This window comes from Dermacentor andersoni, chromosome 1, assembly GCF_023375885.2.
Source record: "Dermacentor andersoni chromosome 1, qqDerAnde1_hic_scaffold, whole genome shotgun sequence".
In the NCBI taxonomy this organism is placed as follows: Eukaryota; Metazoa; Arthropoda; class Arachnida; order Ixodida; family Ixodidae; genus Dermacentor; species Dermacentor andersoni.
Window position 1 is genome coordinate 305,663,286 of NC_092814.1, and position 18,009 is coordinate 305,681,294.

The 18,009-nt window shown below is 43.6% G+C and overlaps 1 protein-coding gene across 1 annotated transcript; it reads left to right on the forward strand.

The window, feature by feature from the left end:
* The first annotated feature begins 1,922 nt into the window (after positions 1-1,922).
* LOC126547725 (defensin) lies at positions 1,923-14,304 on the forward strand. The gene is made up of 4 exons (XM_050195687.3): positions 1,923-1,967; positions 3,421-3,500; positions 5,941-6,000; positions 13,862-14,304. The coding sequence occupies exons 2-4, from the start codon at positions 3,458-3,460 to the stop codon at positions 13,981-13,983; spliced, it is 225 nt and encodes a 74-aa protein (XP_050051644.1). The 5' UTR covers positions 1,923-1,967; positions 3,421-3,457; the 3' UTR covers positions 13,984-14,304.
* The last annotated feature ends 3,705 nt before the right edge of the window (positions 14,305-18,009 follow it).

The following is an 18,009-nucleotide window of genomic DNA, read 5'->3' on the forward strand; positions in this document are numbered from 1 at the left end:
GTCAGTGAAGTCCCGCTGTCACGTCTTTCACTTCTGTTGTATCAGCGAGATCGGGCACCCGCACACAGTAGCAACCGAGCATGAAAATGGTTGGATGCGACTTTTCGTGCGCAATAGATTGGAAGTCAAGTTAGAAGGGTGATGGTTTGGGCTAGTTGGTTTTCCATTTTTGAATGTGTGGTACAGCGCAAAGCAGGGGCAACTGGCGCAAGAAAAACGAGGACAAGGCTTATGCAGATGCTGAACTAGCAATGAGGAAGGTGCAAACTAAGTATACTGTAACCATGGGCGACTTCAATTGAAAAGTGAGGGAGAAAGCACGCTGGGGAACAAGCAATTACCAACCACGTCGTCGATTCTAGGAACAGAAGAGATGTTGGTAGAATTAGCAGAAAGGAATACACTCCGGATAATGAATACTGTGGGATGCGACGCGAAGAGATAGCCGCCCTGGCCACGGTTTATTTAGTTCAGCCAGCTTAGGTGCTGCTGGATCTCTGGAGAGGCCGATACAGCGGTCGCTCTGGTCGCGCGCGCTAGCGTGTTGTCCTCGCGCTCCATGCTCGTGAGCCGTCTTCTTTTTCGCCGGCTCTGCAGGCGATAGTCGCGCCGCTACAAATACCTTCTTCAGGAAGCGCAGTAATAGTAAGCCAAGCTGAAAAGGTCCTCACGCAGAAACAAGAAAAGAAATAGATCTTATATTTTATGCCTATCTCCGCCTAGTGCAGGATGTTGAACTGTTAGGTAGGTTAAAGGGGGCAGTGATAATGAGCTAGTGAGGTCTAGGATTGCTCTCAATATGAAGAGAGAAAGAACAAAATTAGACAAGAAGAAACAGAACAACCTAGACGCAGTCAGGGTAAAAGCAGCCAAACTCAGGCTGGTGCTCGCAAACAAATGCACAGTTTTGGAACAGGAAGATGAAGATGAGATAGAAGTAATGAATGAAACCGCTACTACGCTGATTTCAGAAGCATCAATTAAAGTGGAGTAAGCTCTCTCAACTAACGTGTAAGATGAAGTCACTAACGATGACTAATGTGTATGATAACATCAACGCTTGTCGGACTCGAGTATAGTTGGAACACCGTCCCAAAAGCTCAGGCGCAATGCTAATCATTGCTATCACAGTCAGTGATTCGACCTTCGAGTGAAACTACCATTTTTTACTATAGTCTAGAGTTTGATTACGCCATATACTTTGCGTATAGTACCCTTATTTGGGTCCTAATCACGGTACCTGCCACCGAGCAAGGTGTTCCCGGTTAACTAGCCACCGCTTCACTCGCCGTTCGCCGGAGAAATGTGAGGACCGCGGTGCGGTAATTCGATAGCTGTCACATCATTTCTACAGAAATTTTTCCGAACGAGCTACTTTTCCGTCGCCTAATATCCCGTCAGCTTCCTTGTTTCCATCGTTTTGCAGTATGTCGCGATAAATCTTCGGCAGAACTAAAATGAGAAACAGATTTTCGCACATAAATGAGATACAGACTCTACTTTTTAAAGCACGTGTAAAGCCCTCTGCTGTTAAACAGCGTTATTTACAAAGACTGAATGAAATTACTGCTATATAGATGTAGGTGCTTGAGACTGATCTGTGTGGAAAACAAAGGGCTTCATTTTATTCGAGTGGCCGCGTATGGTGCGTCGTTTTGCGCATTACCACAGGGCATTTGGTGTCAACTTATGTTTTGCTCTTTGTGCCTGAATTCACGCGTTTTGCCGTTTATTACGGCAAAACAAGGTGGCGTGAGCAGATAAGTTGCTTGGAAAGAAATGTTTGCGGAAGGACGTCCAGGATACCATACTTCCCGGTAGTTATAGCGTCCGCGTCGACTGTGGTGTCTCAATATTTCCGTTCTTTATTGCAGCAACAGGATGTCGCATGTGAATAAATTCCAGCAGCGCAGCACGCGTGCACTGACTGCGCTTTGAGACGACAAAGAAGGTCGGCCATCGCACAGGTAAGAGTTGTACACCGTCCAGGAGAAGCGGTAGGTGTGGTGCAGGCGCCTGAGCATAAAAATTAGAGGCACCGAGGTGAGCGCACGAAATATTTTACGCAATTGCCTCTGAGCAGACCACGTCATCGTTATATATATATATATATATATATATATATATATATATATATATATATATATACAGTGTAAACGGGATGGGCAAGGAAGGGAGGTTAACCGGATGAGATTCTGGTTTGCTGCTCTTAACTGGGGTAAGGGGAAATGAAAGACAGAAAAAACATGAACACACAGCGCTAAGTGTGAACAGGCAGCCGCACAGACAAAAAAAAAAGAAAAAAAGGAAAGTGAGGACAGACCTGTAGGGCGGCTATCAATGCGAAATTATTGTTAGCCTTCCGATGTCATAAATGCTGCACGCGCACTCAGGATCTCTGCTGCGTTATATGCGCAGCGTTTGTAAAAAATATATGATGAAAGGTTAATGGTATCCGTTCTGTACTTGGTGGCCGGTGATCGTGTTCTTATATACGTTTCCGCGTTCTGCATGTTATCATAAACATAGGAAGTAGCTCATTGCTATATCTTCTGCTGGTGTTATTTCTATCCTTTTTTTTATTTTGTTGTTTCGACTTGAGGCAACAATTTATGTTTATTATAAGATTGCATAAGAATATTTTACATGGCAGTCTCCATGCCAAAATTAGTTTTTTTTTGTTGCATGTAGTTTGCGAAATTTGCATGTAAATTTTTTTGCAGCTATTTCATTGTGCTTCGCATAATTAAATAGCTGCACCACAAATACAGGGTGTTCCACGTAACTTCTGCCAAAATTTCTAAAATATGTGAGTGCCTCTTAACTGGACAGAACCAAGGTAATGTTGTTCGCCGTTGCTTGGAGCAAGTAAGACTATTTTTTGTATTTCGCTTAATTACATAATTAGCTATTATAATTAATGAGCTTCTCAATTGGTATAATCACAGCAAAATTGTAAGTCAGGAAATTGTAGGCCATAATGAGAAATTCCCGATATGTCTTTCTGTTGCTAAATGCCTGCTACATAAATGTTTTTTGCAAACATTAAAAAAACAGCCCCCGAAGCACAAGAAAAGTTCCGTGCTTTTCTTGTGCTTCCGCGGGTTTCTTTTGCATTAAGCCCACATCGAACCACAGCTGCAGCAGCCGAGAATCGAGGCCATGACCTCCTACTCAGCGCCACACGATTGGGCAAAGGCGCTGTTGCCGAATAGTTATGAGAAAATTTTAGACCCCGTTGCTAGCATCCCAAGTTTCATTGAACTAGCTGAATCTACCAAAGCCGTGGAGTTAGAGCAGCGTCTTTTTATAACTGTAGAAAGAACAATGAAGTAAGATTCCTTGCCCATTGACACATTACCATGGTCTCCAGGCTAATAAGGCACCATCTTTGTTTTTTGCTTCTAATTTTTGATGCAGCTGATTCCCGTTTTGGGACTGAGTGAAACTTGCGAAAATGCGTGGACTTTGCATCTGCCTTGTCTTTCTCCTTGTTTGCGGTAAGTTACAGTTCACATATAACTGCTAAGGCTTGTTTTTCAGTAAGGCATTTTGATCTCTTACGTCATACGTACAGAAACGCAAAATATTGACACATCGCTAGGTGAACACACAGCTTGGGGTTTCACAGCCTTTCACAGTATTGCTACTGTGTTCTTTGACGTCACGACCACGTGACAATATATGTAAGACGCACTCAAATTGTAATAGTGCCACTAAGTTCTTGATTTTTAGGGTAAATATAAATAAATATTGGCTCAGATCTACTTACTTTCATCTATTTTTTCATTAATGCATATCCGAGTGACTTGCAGTTAAACTGCGAGAAAAAGGCGACTGTCAGCGTGATACCTAGCGCGAGATACATAAATCTGTCATCACGGTGGTTTTGTCTCTACGGCATGCTCGTAACTGCACTGCTTGACAAGAACTTGATGATTTCTTAGAGAAATTCTTAGCGCGAGTACCAGTGCCTTTTTCATCCACAGAAAGGGACAGCTTGCTCTCTCTAAACTCTGTGCACGTTTGCAGGGTGTCGAAAAAAATGAAAGAAAAACTAATTAAATTTGATTGGTGCAGAGTTTTTTGCACGAATGATATCTGTTATTGGGCCATGACAGGTCGAAATCGATTATCGAAGCTGCTTGCTTCTGGTTGGAACAGACAGACAGACAGACAGACAGACAGACAGACAGACAGACAGACAGACAGACAGACAGACAGACAGACAGACAGACAGACAGACAACGCTGATATTAGCGAGCGGTGCTTCGTGTACTGCATTATGGGAGGAAACTGAATTGCGGATAACGGATTATCTGAGTGCAGCAGTGAAACTTTGAAAGCCGGTGGCAACGACGCCAGTTCCCTATGTTTTAATTTCTTTCTCTCTGCCGGATCTGGATGGCAACACACTCGCCAGCTCGAAGACGATTTTTTTTCTAGCCCATGTGAGTGGAGTGATACAATTACACCAACGAAGATGTTATACCCTCCTTGGGAATGTTGGCTGGAGTTCGAGAGTAATCAGTGCTTCGAATGGGCAGTTTCTTTGTTCCTGTCTGTTTTATTCTGTGCTAGAAATTGTGATTTAGTTATTTCAAATTATTCATTGTATATTGCCAATTCCAATTGGGGCTGTTGTTGAAGGGCAAAACAAAAGGAGAAAGAAAAACAATTACAGATAAAGAAAGTGCCAATACACGATTACAGGTGTTATACAACATTACTTGACGTTTAGGGATCAAAAGTGACATGGCAAAAACTTTATGAACAGACATACAGCACATAATTATCACATTCTGTAAAGTACCAAGAATTACACTAGCACATCAGAAAAGTACACAAAATTTTGACTGTGAGTGGTACGTAGGTGGTTTTCAAGCAATGTTAAAAATTTATTTAAATTGTTACAACTAGTTATACATTTGCGTAATCTATTCCATTTTCTAACTGCCTGCAGGAAGAAAGAATATTTGAAACAGTCTGTGTTGAAACGGTATTCTTGTAAGGCTGGTGAATGTTCATGGCGTGATTCCCTAGTTTCAGTGTTAAATATAAACCATATAAACCTTGAACTATCGGTCTTAAGCTGTTCATAAAGAAGTTGGATCAGCATTTTTATTGGTGTGCGAATTTAGCGTAATTACATAATGTTAAGAGTCCAGATCTTTGAATTAATTCTCAGGGTGTATCGAATGAACCATGTTTGTTGTAGACAAACCTAACGACTTTTCTTTGCGCACTTTTCAGCTTGTTAACTAAATTATCAGGGGCCGGGAACCAAACTACGCTAGCGTATTCTAGTATAGGTCTAATAAAGGTACTTAGGCTGAGAGCTTCGTTTTAGGTCATGCAGATTTGAGTCGCCCTTTAAGGAAGAATACTCGATTCAAGTCGCACATACTTGCCTATGCCTGTACTTTGCCTGAATGCTGCTTACCATGGCTGTCCTGACAGGTGTTGCTTCAGCGAATCCTATCGTGGGGCTTCGCATTTGAGAACGGTTGGCTGACACCATCTACCTTTCAGACTTTACTCTTCTGGACAGTTTAGAAGAGAGTAAGATCTGTAAAGAATGTGCTTATTTAAACATCATTAGTCCCGCTGTGCCATTGGCGCCATGCTTTGTCCCTTCATTTCCATACCTCTGCTTGCGCCATACTTAATTCCTACCGGCAAAGTGTGTTTAACTTCCCTGTGTCCCGTTGTCGACTGCGCAAGTGCACACCTGTACACACTTCTTCATTTCTACGACGGCCATATCCCACATTGTTGTGCCTGTAATAAAGTATTTTCTTTCGCATGGTTCAGTAATAAGGCCCTCAAATCTTCCTACGATAATTTTGTTCAGGTTCCACTTCGAGTGGTTATCCTAAGGCATTATTGCCTAGTGGCACCATAGACACTCGAGTCAACGAGTGTTGTTCGTGCTTGCAGGTCTTGTATCCGCCACGGCTGCCGCCCCGGCTGAAAGTGAGGTGGCTCACCTCCGTGTTCGTAAGTCACACATGCAACCAGCTCCTTGATGTTTGATGCCCGACTCTGGGCTGTAACCTGTGTACACCGCATAGCGGTTAATTGTGTATTATATCTTACACGCGTGGTGATGCTGAACGTAACTTCTATAAGCAGATGTCACCCGACAGCAGTGGCTTCTTCATTGAGTTAGCGAAAATGTTACGCTCCCTGACACGGGGGACACGCGTGAAGCAGGTAGAGGAGAGTATTTTGCGCGATCGTGGTCTAGAGGTAAGGTATCCTAAGTTGATTGTTTCGTGATTTTGTAGGTAGATTTGTGCCCGCAAAGTTACGTAGTTAACTAGAACTGGAGTTGCAGGGAACTTGAATTACGTACTTATACCGGTCAAACGAGTGGAAATCGTCGCACGCGCAACCCAACATTTTCCAGATAGGCAGTTTCTTTCTGCTTCCTTTCTGTTTCCTTTCTGTGATGATTGCGGGTGTAAACTACTGTGTAGGGATTGTGTAGTCGTGTTTAGAAATAGAGATAAAGATACGAGGAAAATTGTAAAAGCAAGCTTGACAGCAGAAGAAGGTGCTAACTGCGTCAGCGCTCCGTCGATTACTCTAAGCAGAAAGGAAACTGCCTATCTGAAAAATGTTGGGTTTCGAATGCGGTGATTCCCATTCGTTTGAGCCGGTATAAGTACCATGCTTTTGTTAAATAAAATTGAGTCGAATGCAGTTGAATTACGTATTTCGCTGGAATTCGAGTGGAAGTTGCGCAGCCGGTAAATTATGTTTGCTTAGTTACTATAGTTAGATACGTTATTAGTGAATAAATTTATTTCAGTTGGATAACTTAGTTAATCAGTTGGTTAGCTTTGTTAGTTTCATTAGTTAATTAGTTTTGTTAGGTATGTTATTTATTCAGATTATTTGGTGTATTACTTATTATATTCTTAGTTTATTGGTTGAATTGGTTTGGTTACTGCAGTTTGTTACGCTACTCATTAGTGATCTTAGTTAGTTAATGTAGTTATTTGATTAGTTAGCAAGTTAGGTTAGTTAGTTACTAGCTTGATCCTTAGTTTAATAATTATTTCTTTGGTCAGTTAACCAGCTGGTTCACTCTGGTAACTTAGTAAGCAGTTGATAATGAGTAATTAATAATCAGATGGTAATTAGTTTACTAACAAATAGTAAGAATTGAGTCATTATTTATTAATAATTAGTAATACGTTTATTACTTTGGTAGTTGAGTAATTAGCATAGTAATCAGTTATTTTTGTTAGCTTCAAATGCATTTTTTGTGCATAATTACATAAAAGTGCGGCGTGAACTTGCTCTGCAGCAGGTTTCCAACAATGGGTAGCCGTAAAAGTGTACAATTTTACATGAATAAAGCCGCTGTTGCGAACGCAGTTGAACCTGGAAATGAAACAAGGCGTTGTAGTATTATTCGCGTTTAAGTTTCTGAACGCTGTGCAGTAACAGAGCGGCGATTTGAACATTGTGGCGATAATATCCACACTTCGATACAGGCAGTCGACGGTTGCGTAATAAGCGAGCGTAAGCAGAGAGCGCCTGTGGCGTCCCTTCGGCGTCTGCTCCAGTCCACCTTCTACTTGCGTCAGCGCCGCGGTGCGTGCACATAAGGCGCTATATGAAGCTTTCCCATAGCGTTGCGCGCAAATATGGCGACCAGATGAAAAGTATTGAAGGACTCTGGCGAAAGCATGAGAAAAAAAAGCGTAGTGCCGCACAACACGGACTGTAGTGACGATGGCTATGAGATGGCGCCCGAGTAGCGCGCGTCTTCTGGGTGCCTCGATGCGCTCGCTCGCCCTCGCATCGTGCGCGGGAGCACGCGGATCGAGGCACTATGGGCGCTGCCTCTTCGCCAAAGCGCTGCGTGAGCGGAGATCTGTCTGTAGCAGCTGCTGTGAATCGTGCCCACGTGATCTCCCGATTGGCGAGGCAGTCGCACCACACTTCGCTCCGTTTGGAACGTGCCATAATAAACAGATTGTACGCTCAAGTTAGTAAATCACGAAATGAAAACACGCATGAAGCTGCGCTCAAATTTTGCATTAAGGAGTATTGTAATCATCGATGAATTTTTTTGAGCCCACGACAGATCTGCGGCGGGTCTGTGATTGTGAAGTGTCTTGTATACGTACACAAAAGGATAATGAAGTATTCTGTATATAGTAAAATGTTTTCAAAAGGAACTAGGTATACTTAAGCAATTGAACATGCCTGGGAACACTTTGCAACCATTTCGACGAGTTTCGAAAAAAAAGAAAGAAGAAAATTTGCGACCTTTCCAGTTTTTAAAGCACATGGTCGAATGTCAAATCACTCGTTCTCAACATATGATGTACGTTTTTTGGCAGGCTAGTTGGTTCACACTGAGTTCTGAAGTGTACTGTACGAAGTGTACACCGCAAGGTGCGGAAAAAAGGCTATGCCCTCTTTCCTCTCGCGTCTCTCCCTTTTTACCGCAATTTGTGGTGTACATTTCTCGCAGTACAACATATAATTTTCGAAACCATTGGGAACGACAGCTAGTTTTATGGATTCACAAACGACGTATTCTTTTCTTTAGAGCCCTATCAGTCGCGCTCCTTCCTAAACGATTGCATTCCGCTCAGCTTCACAAAAGTTTTAAATCGCGAGATATGAGAAAATTAAACAGCCAGCGAATGAAATGAGACCACCATCTAATGTAGGCAAAACTAAACAAAACAACAACAACAAAACACACATACACACACGCAAAAAACAAAAAGAAAAAAAAAACGTATGCAGCAGGTGGTGCCATAACACCGCTTTATGAGATAGGGTATCATGGAACCTAGAGCTCTGTTAATTTTCTCATAGGTTTTAATGGTAATTAATCTCAAAGACATTTGGTCCTGGTGTGAGCGCGCACCTCCCGTACAGCGCATCATTCGGCATTGGAATGATGGATATGCCACTGATGTGTCTAAACATCGCGCTTTCACTTTAAGCAACCTTCTAATTTTAACGTAATCTTTGAATGGCTTCGAGACTAATCTTGCGCTAGAAATTACGTGATAGAAACATAAGGGCTAAATGTGAAACGCTCATCTTATCTAAATACATACTGAGTAGCTATCATGCAACAGACCCGAACAACAACAGACAATAAAGGAAACCGCAGTTAACCTTATTGATGAAGCAGCATCAAATCATAGGAAAATCAATTAACCACCCACCATTTACGTGCGGGTTGAAAGGCTGCAGCGTTCGGTCTCTTTCAAATAACCTTAAACCTTTGTCACACGGAAGATGTAGTGTCATTTCGAGCGTATGCCCTTCGCCACAGTGAATCTAACTTTGGCGGTTGGATGCTTTCTTCATACGAAAAGTGTTGTTTGGAATTTACCTTAATGTCAATGTGGCCATCAGTTTAGGCAGTGTTTGTAATGTCAATGTGACATTCAGTTTAGGCAGTGTTTGAAAAGTAACACTGCACTTGAGCTAAAACAGTAGCTAGCAACTATTGCAGCCAAAATAAAGCAATTGGCTGTAATCAATTGTCGCGAGCCGAGAGAGGGCAACGTCGCATCCGAGCAGAGCAAAAAAAAAAAAAAAAAAAAAAAAACGAATTAAATTATTTGGTCTCAGGAGCCAAATCCACGATATGATTGGGAATCGCGCCTCAGTGGGCGACTGCGGACTAATTTTGGCCACCTGAGGTTCTTTAACGCTGTACCCAATGCACGGTATACACGGGCGTTTTTGTATTTAGCCCCGATCGAAATGAGGCCGCCGCGGCCGAGATTTGATTCCGTGGTCTTTTGCTTAGCAGCGCAACGCCAAATCCGCTACGCTACCTCGGTGGGTAAACAGAGGAAAAATGGCTCTTCCAGTTGCATATGACACGGGTACGCTCATATAACTAGAAATGACAATAACATGTTTTGAACTTTATGACAACTTCGCGATGAATATATTTTTGTACTAATTTTATCGAAACAAGGATGTCGAGGCCACAGAGGCGAGTTCACACAAAGAGGCGAGTTCGTCGAGCGCGCTTGCTGGCGAGTGTGTTCGAGAACGAGCGTTCCAAAACCTTTCCGTGTGGAAGCCAGCGTATCACTCACTCTCAAAAGTCTTAGCTTCAAGTAACGCAAATGGTTGTTTCGACTGGTTGTTTCAGTTCGATACGGCAGCGTTTCAAAGGTCGTGCAAAGAGAGCGACTAAGCTTTATTGCAATGATAAGCGGGCTTCAATGGCAATAACGAAACCAGAATATCGCTAGTATTCCTTTTATTGCAGAGATGTCATCAAATAATTTCTTTTAGCACAGCCCAAGCGGGGTAAACCAACCGGTCTTGAATGTGACAGGAATTTCCCCGCATTACAACAGTGTCAGGAAAGTTAGCTTTCTGTTGGCTTTCTCAGGCGGCGGCGCGGTGGTTAAGTGCTGCCGCTAGGTCTGGCAAGAAGCAACGTGTTTTCATAAGCAGGCGAATGAGCATGCTAGCTATTCGGAAAGAGCAGTCGCTCAGTCAATCTTGTTTCTGCCCTTAGAAGAGCGTGCGTATCACGCTCGCTGAGCGCTGTTGTCTGCTCGTTTAGCCGTACTTGTAAATACATCCGCGGGACCAGACCACACGCTTCTTCTTCATTGAACAAAAAAAAAAAAAAGACGACAAGGTAAAGGAATTAGAAAACGCTGTACAAAGAAGTCTACAATGAACCGACAAAACTGTAATGAACAAGTTTATGAATAAAGGAGAAAATAGGGAAGAGAGAGAGAGAGAGAAAAGAAACGCCATGCGATGACATGCGGCCCACTCGCCACACGACGTGCTATTGCCATTGGGTTGCGCTGTTCTGCAGCCCGTCGTTCGGATACAGATGGTACACCAGGGGAACTTTCTATAACTACCCAGGCTAACCAGGGGAGGGAAGGGGGGGGAGTTAGGGCAAACCTAAGAAAAGTGAAGAAGTGCTTGTTTAAAAGTCAAGTAGATCAGACCGGTTTGATAACGCTTTCAGTTTTGTTATTCTCATCGGCAGCACCACTGTGGCTCTAAAACAAAGCTTTCAGCAAAAAAAAAAAAAGGAAATAGCTTCAGTATTGGTTTTAGGTGTTGTCTTCCACGTGGCGATCAAATCCATTAATTAATGGGTGCCTGGTTAGGCTCTGACAGGGAATACTAAGACACAGAATGCAGTACAACCCGCCGCGGTGACTTAGTAGCTATGGCGTTGCGCTGCTAAGCAAGAGGTCACAGGACCACCTCGAGCGCCTTTAAATAAGGGGGGAGTGAAAAAAAAACAAAACACTCGCGTGCCGATAGATTGGGTGCGTGCTAAAGAGCCCAATGTACGGCGGTCAAAGCCGGTCAAAATTACTTCGGTGTCACCCACTACGGTGTGCCTCATAATCATATTGTGGTTTCGGTGCGTAAAAGCCCATAATTTAGCAATGTGATAGGCATACAGCGAGTCGACTTTCATAGGTATTTGTAATACTTCTACAACTCTACCGGTTTCCGGCTCATTTATTTATGAAATTAAAAAAACAACAACAAATGGTATCTCAATAAGCTCACTGCAACAAATGTGCACCTTTGCCTTGCTCCCCAGTCGGTTTCTCGACGAGTAAGGCTGACCGATCGCGCAGATGGCATTGTGCCATCCGCGGTCGCGTGTGTTGCCTGCGCGATGGAAGCAATGCGCATCACGCCACTCTCTTTCCGGAGGCGCCGCGCGCTTGTCCTTGCTTCACCCTTTAGGTGATTTACATAAAATGTCACTGAACGGAATTCCAGCGCATTTCAGAGAAACCAATGAATACTCTCATCGACATTCACTATCTATGGCTTCCGGTGGAAGTTTTTATTGTTACGAACGTCTCAAATGACCCATTGAGCGGGAAGGGCAGGCGGGGTCTGTAACAAGCGAAACGGCTCCCGGATTCGCACTGGCTGTGGCGCCACGTCACGAGCGTGCCTCGACGGAGCAGAGCGGGTGCAAGGGCGCACCTGCTGGCAACGCTGGCGTGTCAGGTGTTGCGTTAGGGGAGAGGGCGTTGCCGCGTCGCGTCTGCCGATAGGCCTCGGTGGCGTGCGACGTTAGAGAGTTTAGTTTAGGGGACGCAAGCGGCTTGCGTACGCAAGAACTAGGGGCGACGGTACTGCGCATGCGCAGACGGTTCTGCGCATGCGCAGTACCGTCGCCCCTAGTTCTTGCGTACACAAGCCGCTTGCGCCCCCTAAACTAAAACTCTCTGTTGTCACCGAATGCTGCTGCTGGTTGCTGGATCGGGCAGCACGTATCGCTGTAGTACATTACCCGCAGCGCAAAACTCGGACAGCTCTACGGCGTTCAATCGGACATTAACTCTTTCAAATTCACAACTCACAACTCGCTTAAGTGTCCTCCGACTTTGATTCGCATTGTAACAAAGGAGAATAAAGCAATAGATTTCAAAGCGCACATTTATTACATAATGCTCCTTTGATCTCGCTTGCCTTTGGAAAAAAGAAAAAGAAACGCATTTGAGCGTGCATCTATTATAACGTGATGTTTATGGGGCGACTGGTCCTACTAGGCTTTGGTACACTGGAAGTCGCGAAGCGTTCCTAAAAAAATGTTTTATCACTCGGAGTTCTTGCGTTGAGGTTTAACGCGAGAGGGCGAATACTCACGAAGCTATTAACTTGTTGTTAATGTAGTGCACAACCTTCGAATCAAGACGAGTTCGTAATTACGCGCGAGAAAATGGATGACGCCATATTACCTGAAACTCGATGGTGAATGTGTGCGTTATCTCGGCGCTTTCGAATTTTGGTCAAACATAAGCACGAACAATAGTATATGATACTTACGCAAAATGCTAAAAAGTATTATTATAAATTTCACCTTGTGTTTATTACTTTAAAGATGTCACTCGAACTAGCTACTATGCCGAGCAGCAGTTTCACACGTGAGCCGGCAAGCTGTAACAATTAATACGTATGGAGTCATCGTAACGGCTTAACCATGGCTATGTTGGGCTGCCGTGTGTAAGCGTGGGACCTACGTAGCGTTTGTTATATTAGGATTGTTGTTGCTCGAGCCAGCCCGTGATAGCTATGAAGAAATTTCTGCTAAAGAAGTGAAAGGCCAAATGATTCGTAGCAGAGCTGAAATATGTACTCTGCATACTTTACATTGGCTCATAGTAAAAAAACGAAGGAACACTTTATAGGCTTTAATTGTACTGAAAGCATCAGTAACGTCACGTAGTGTCTGTTATTACGTGCTAACATCACGTACGCTGAAATTAAGTATTTGTAACAGTCATCGTCGCAAAACTGTCCTATATGTTAAAGACTTCGGAGCGTGGAACGCATAGCCTCGCTAAAAATTGCATATGCATAATGAACGCATGTAATTGCGTTTTACGTAGACATTTGCATCACTAAAAGTTACAACAAAATTCAGCACGCACGAAAACAGAGAATACACACTTTTCGCGCGTTACTTGCATATTTCTTTTTGTCTTTGTGGTTAGCTTTTCATGTTTTTAAGGTGAAATCGTAGTGACTTATTCAGAAGAGCATGTTAGTAATCCAGTCACTTGCGGTTTTTAGCCACTCTGAACAGCCAACCAGAGATTAGGTAATGAACGCTCTTGCGCGCGATTCGGGACAAACACGCAGTTTCATTCAGCTCACATTGCCGATATTATTAAATAAGCTGGGCCACCGAACGAACAATATCATCCACCAGGAAACTGATTGCACAGAGAAGGTACATCACAGTGCTTGTGAAATTTTATTTACCACAGGTCCCCCGGCTCTAAAGACGGCCGATGGGCCGCGGACTTGCGGTGGCAACTCTGAATGCGCCCTCGCACTTTCGCAGGTCGAGGCTTCGGATGCCCACTGAACCAAGGCGCCTGTCACAACCACTGCCGCAGCATTCGGCGCCGAGGCGGCTACTGCTCTGGCATCATCAAGCAGACCTGCACCTGCTACAGGAATTAATGCCTCCGCAGACGTGACCCGACTTCCCCGCAAGCTTTCCTCAAGCAATATTTGCTAGCTGCGTTTACTGCCGCGCTTCGTGTGCTAATGAAATATTAACCCCGGAATACTTGCAGAATGCAAGGTCCACGTTCGGCAGTAACTACGATTTCGAATATCCTGCTACTAACTTTGGGGCATCCGCCAATGGGAGAAGCTCACACGCGCGTTTTATGTTAGCAAGCTTACAACGCTACTGCGACTCCATGTTTCCGAAGCGCTTTGTTGACGTAAACATTTTCAAGAAAGAGAGAATGCATAATAAAAATGGTTATGCTTTCACTGCACTGACTCGACAATTTTTCACAGTGTTGTCTTGCTTGGCTAAGGGCTGACTGCCGTTAACGCTATGTAAGAACGTTAACAGCAGTTGGAAACACCGACTTCTTAACGCTGTGCACAATGATTCGTAGAATATCTTGCTTCATAGCTCAGTGAAATATGACGCTGACTGATCTAGCCATTTAGCAATTAACAAACACTGAGTTCGAGATTGATACGACTACCCGTACTCAGTTTTATCAGTCATCGGCCTTATACTAAGCGGTTGCCAAGTGAACGCGTAGCATAGCGTGTCATCGTGGCATTTGACTGGGGTTAGTTCTGTCAGTGCCCACTTAATTAGCGTTCTACGTGTGTAATTTTTCAAATTTTGCACGCTATCATTTCGCAAATTTGTATGCCACAATGACGTACACTTATCGCTGTCGCTTCTTTGAGTAAACATTAGCTTGCACTCCCAGTTTGCTGAGGGTTTTCAATCTTGCGAGGATTTTCACTTGGCACTGCGTGCGAATGCTCACCAAAAAATCTAAAATTTGGCCTCTTTGGTGGTAACACATGAAAATAACGTTTTCCTTTGAGAGATATGTCCCTGATTTGAAAAAAATACGGCCAAATTTACAATTGATCGACAAATCACCTTTTTTTAGGCAAGCAGCTCCCTTAACATCTAACGCGCCGACAATGTGAAGAAATGAATGACAGGCTTGTACAGCTTGTGCTGCTGCTTGCGCAGTTTGTGTTTTTCTTGGCAACCGTTGTTACTTCACTAAAGAGAGACCTTGCCAGGAGGAAACCAGAAGTGTAGCTTGTTTTCGAGCAGCAGTGTGAAAGCCGACTCAGTGCATCTTTAATATTGCGCCTGCCTTTACCATCAAGCTTTTTTTTTTACGTTAGAGTTATCAACATTTTTACAGGCTGCTTCTGTATGCCTGATGGACCGCGTTAGCAAATAAATAATTTTCGCTTCTTCAATAATTTGTCGTTCGTAGGATAAAGTTTAGGTGATAAAACGCAATGAGAAAGTGGAACCGCTTACTTCGCTTAATAATAGCGGCACATTTATGCCAATTATGGTTTATGCGAGGTTAGGAAAGGGTAGAGTGGTTTCAGTGTGCGGCATGATGAAAATTATTGGCTGAGGGCTGGGTTGATAGAAAACCCCAGTGGAAGACATGGAATATAAAAGAAATTCTTACGCAGATTTCGTGACCAAATTCACCGATGTTACAGTGAACAGTTATAGTGAAGTGTGAAAAAAACAAAATGCTCATGGTGTTAACTTAAACATAAACGCATTTAAGCACAGCTTTTGACGGCGTGTTACTTTAAGTATGGAGATTTCTACTAAATCAATACGTAATCTGCAATTACACAACTGGAGCACGTGTCATAAAACGACTAACTAATTAGCGACACTTCTTATTATCTAACAGGACACTTTCATTTGTCATGTAAAGAGCGTCTTCCTCTTCAAGTAATCAAGCTAATCTGAAAGACGGGGGCGATTTGGCACAGGCGATTTGTACTAAACATTTGCTCTAGAACCAGATCACCGGCACAAAGAAACGCAGGAGTGGCGAAGATTACGCTCTTCTCTGGCAGAGATCACTACCAGGTCAGTCGCTGAGGAATTTGTCGAGTTGCTTTACGTAACAGTACGGGTCATTAAGCTAAATCTGTTGAGGCATCTCGTTTGGTTTCACTGGCCTCCTGCAATGTTCAAATGCCGAAATTCCTTGTTTAAACTGACGTGGATGGCGCTGTTGTAACAGCAGCCAGCAAGGAGCTCCGTTGGGACAGGCAGCGATAGCAGCAACTCTGAGAGTCTCATCACAGACAAACAGAATTTGACTATTTTTTTTATATACACAACAAAAGTTTTGACAATGACTGTCCAAAGAAAAAAAAAAAGGAGTGTTTTTTTTTCTATTGTTGCTCTTCAGAAAGCATGAGGGACAACTGCTTATTTATCTTGCTGGCTCTCGGTGTATCTATAGATGTACAGACAGGTGGCAGTAGGAGGAGCAAGACAGTAGAGAACGTGTGTGAACTTAGGCGTGCACGCCTGTTGTCTTTTGGACCCTTTTATCTCAACATATTTTTTGAAAATTTAGCACGCGTATGCAACCTTACTTTGAAGGGAGTTGCTGAACTTTCGCGGTGTTTACTTTACTTGTGTATGAACGCCAGTTATAACAGCTTAGTAATAAAGAGGAGGCAGGATGAGAGGGTGAAGGAATGCACCAGATTAGCAGTTTGGAACATTACAGCAGTATTTTAAATCCGGAACGGCACCACGGAGGGTGAAGCTTTCTTTTTCTTTGTCAATAATAGAGATAGGGTGTGGAGGAAATAATTATGAATGAAATGCTGATAGGTCGACCTGAGCTATAGCTTCCTTTGGCCTGCTACTCAGCGCTGGGGAAAGGGGGACGGTAATGAAGTAGTGAGGAGTTATAATGGTGAAAGCAAGAAATACAGTTGCTGTATTGCTAAAGGCGTGGTTCAAGCCCAGAGGCTTGAAGAAAAGGTAGAGCTGCCAGTATAATAAAGCTGCGCTATCTGTGTCAGGCGAAGGACTCAAAACAATCTAATCAGATATTGGTCTCCGATTGATGTGGGCAATCGCGGAGACTAAATTATATGCATGAAGGCCTATCGTTAGATGGATAGGCGACTACCTATCTGAGCGCCAGCAGTTTGTACAGTACAAAGACCACGCTTCTGATACCGTCTCGGTTGTTTCTGGCCTTCCGCAGGGCTCACTGCTGACACCATTTTTATTCCTCCTATTTATAAATGGCATAGCACACCACGTCGATGTCCATATACGTTTGTTCGCAGACGACTACGTATTCTATCAGCAAATAACCCGCCGTGGTTGCTCAGTGGCTATGGTGTTGGGCTGCAGAGCACGAGGTCGCGGGATCGAATCCCGGCCACGGCGGCCGCATTTCGATGGGGGCGAAATGCGAAAACACCCGTGTACTTATATTTAGGTGCACGTTAAAGAACCCCAGGTGGTCGAAATTTCCGGAGCCCTCCACTACGGCGTGCCTCATAATCAGAAAGTGGTTTTGGCACGTAAAACCCCATATATTATTATTATCAGCAAATAAACTCTCCCGCAGACCAGGCAAGGTTGAACACGGCGCTCAACAACGTCGTACAGTGGTGCAATTGTTGGCAAATGGCTATAACTTCAGAAATAACTGTATCAGGGTCAGTGACAAAAGATAAATCAAAGCTTAACTGCTCTTATTGCTGCGGCAACGTCATTCTTGAAACCAAAAGGAAGAAGAAACACTTCGGCGTAACTATCTCACATGGGCTCGATTCAAGTTCTGATGTGCAGTATATCACCAAAAAAGCTATGAACAGACTATTTTTTTTAAAGCGTGCCCTGCGCTATTCTACACATGAGCCCAAACTGCTCGCTTATAAGGTTCTTATCCTAGCAATACTAGAATATTCGAACGTCGTCTGGTATCTGTTTCTACAAAACGATTATAATGATGCTTGAGTCGGTGCAACGGAAAACGGAAGGGTTGAAATCTGGGCCATTTGGTACATACTTGAAGGAAAAAAACCAGTCAAAGCCGTCGTTGTGGTGTCAACCTCTCCTCTTGCCCTTTGTGTTTTTTTGACTGGTTTTTTCCTTCAACGGAAAGCGGTTCGCTTTATCTGCAACAGGTATCGGCG

Excerpts from the sequence above, each read along its gene's own strand:
- LOC126547725 (XM_050195687.3), top strand. The coding sequence starts at position 3,458 with ATGCGTGGACTTTGCATCTGCCTTGTCTTTCTCCTTGTTTGCG. Across the intron at positions 3,501-5,940 it reads TGTCTTTCTCCTTGTTTGCG|GTCTTGTATCCGCCACGGCT; the intron begins GTAAGTTACAGT and ends TCGTGCTTGCAG. Across the intron at positions 6,001-13,861 it reads GGTGGCTCACCTCCGTGTTC|GTCGAGGCTTCGGATGCCCA; the intron begins GTAAGTCACACA and ends GCACTTTCGCAG.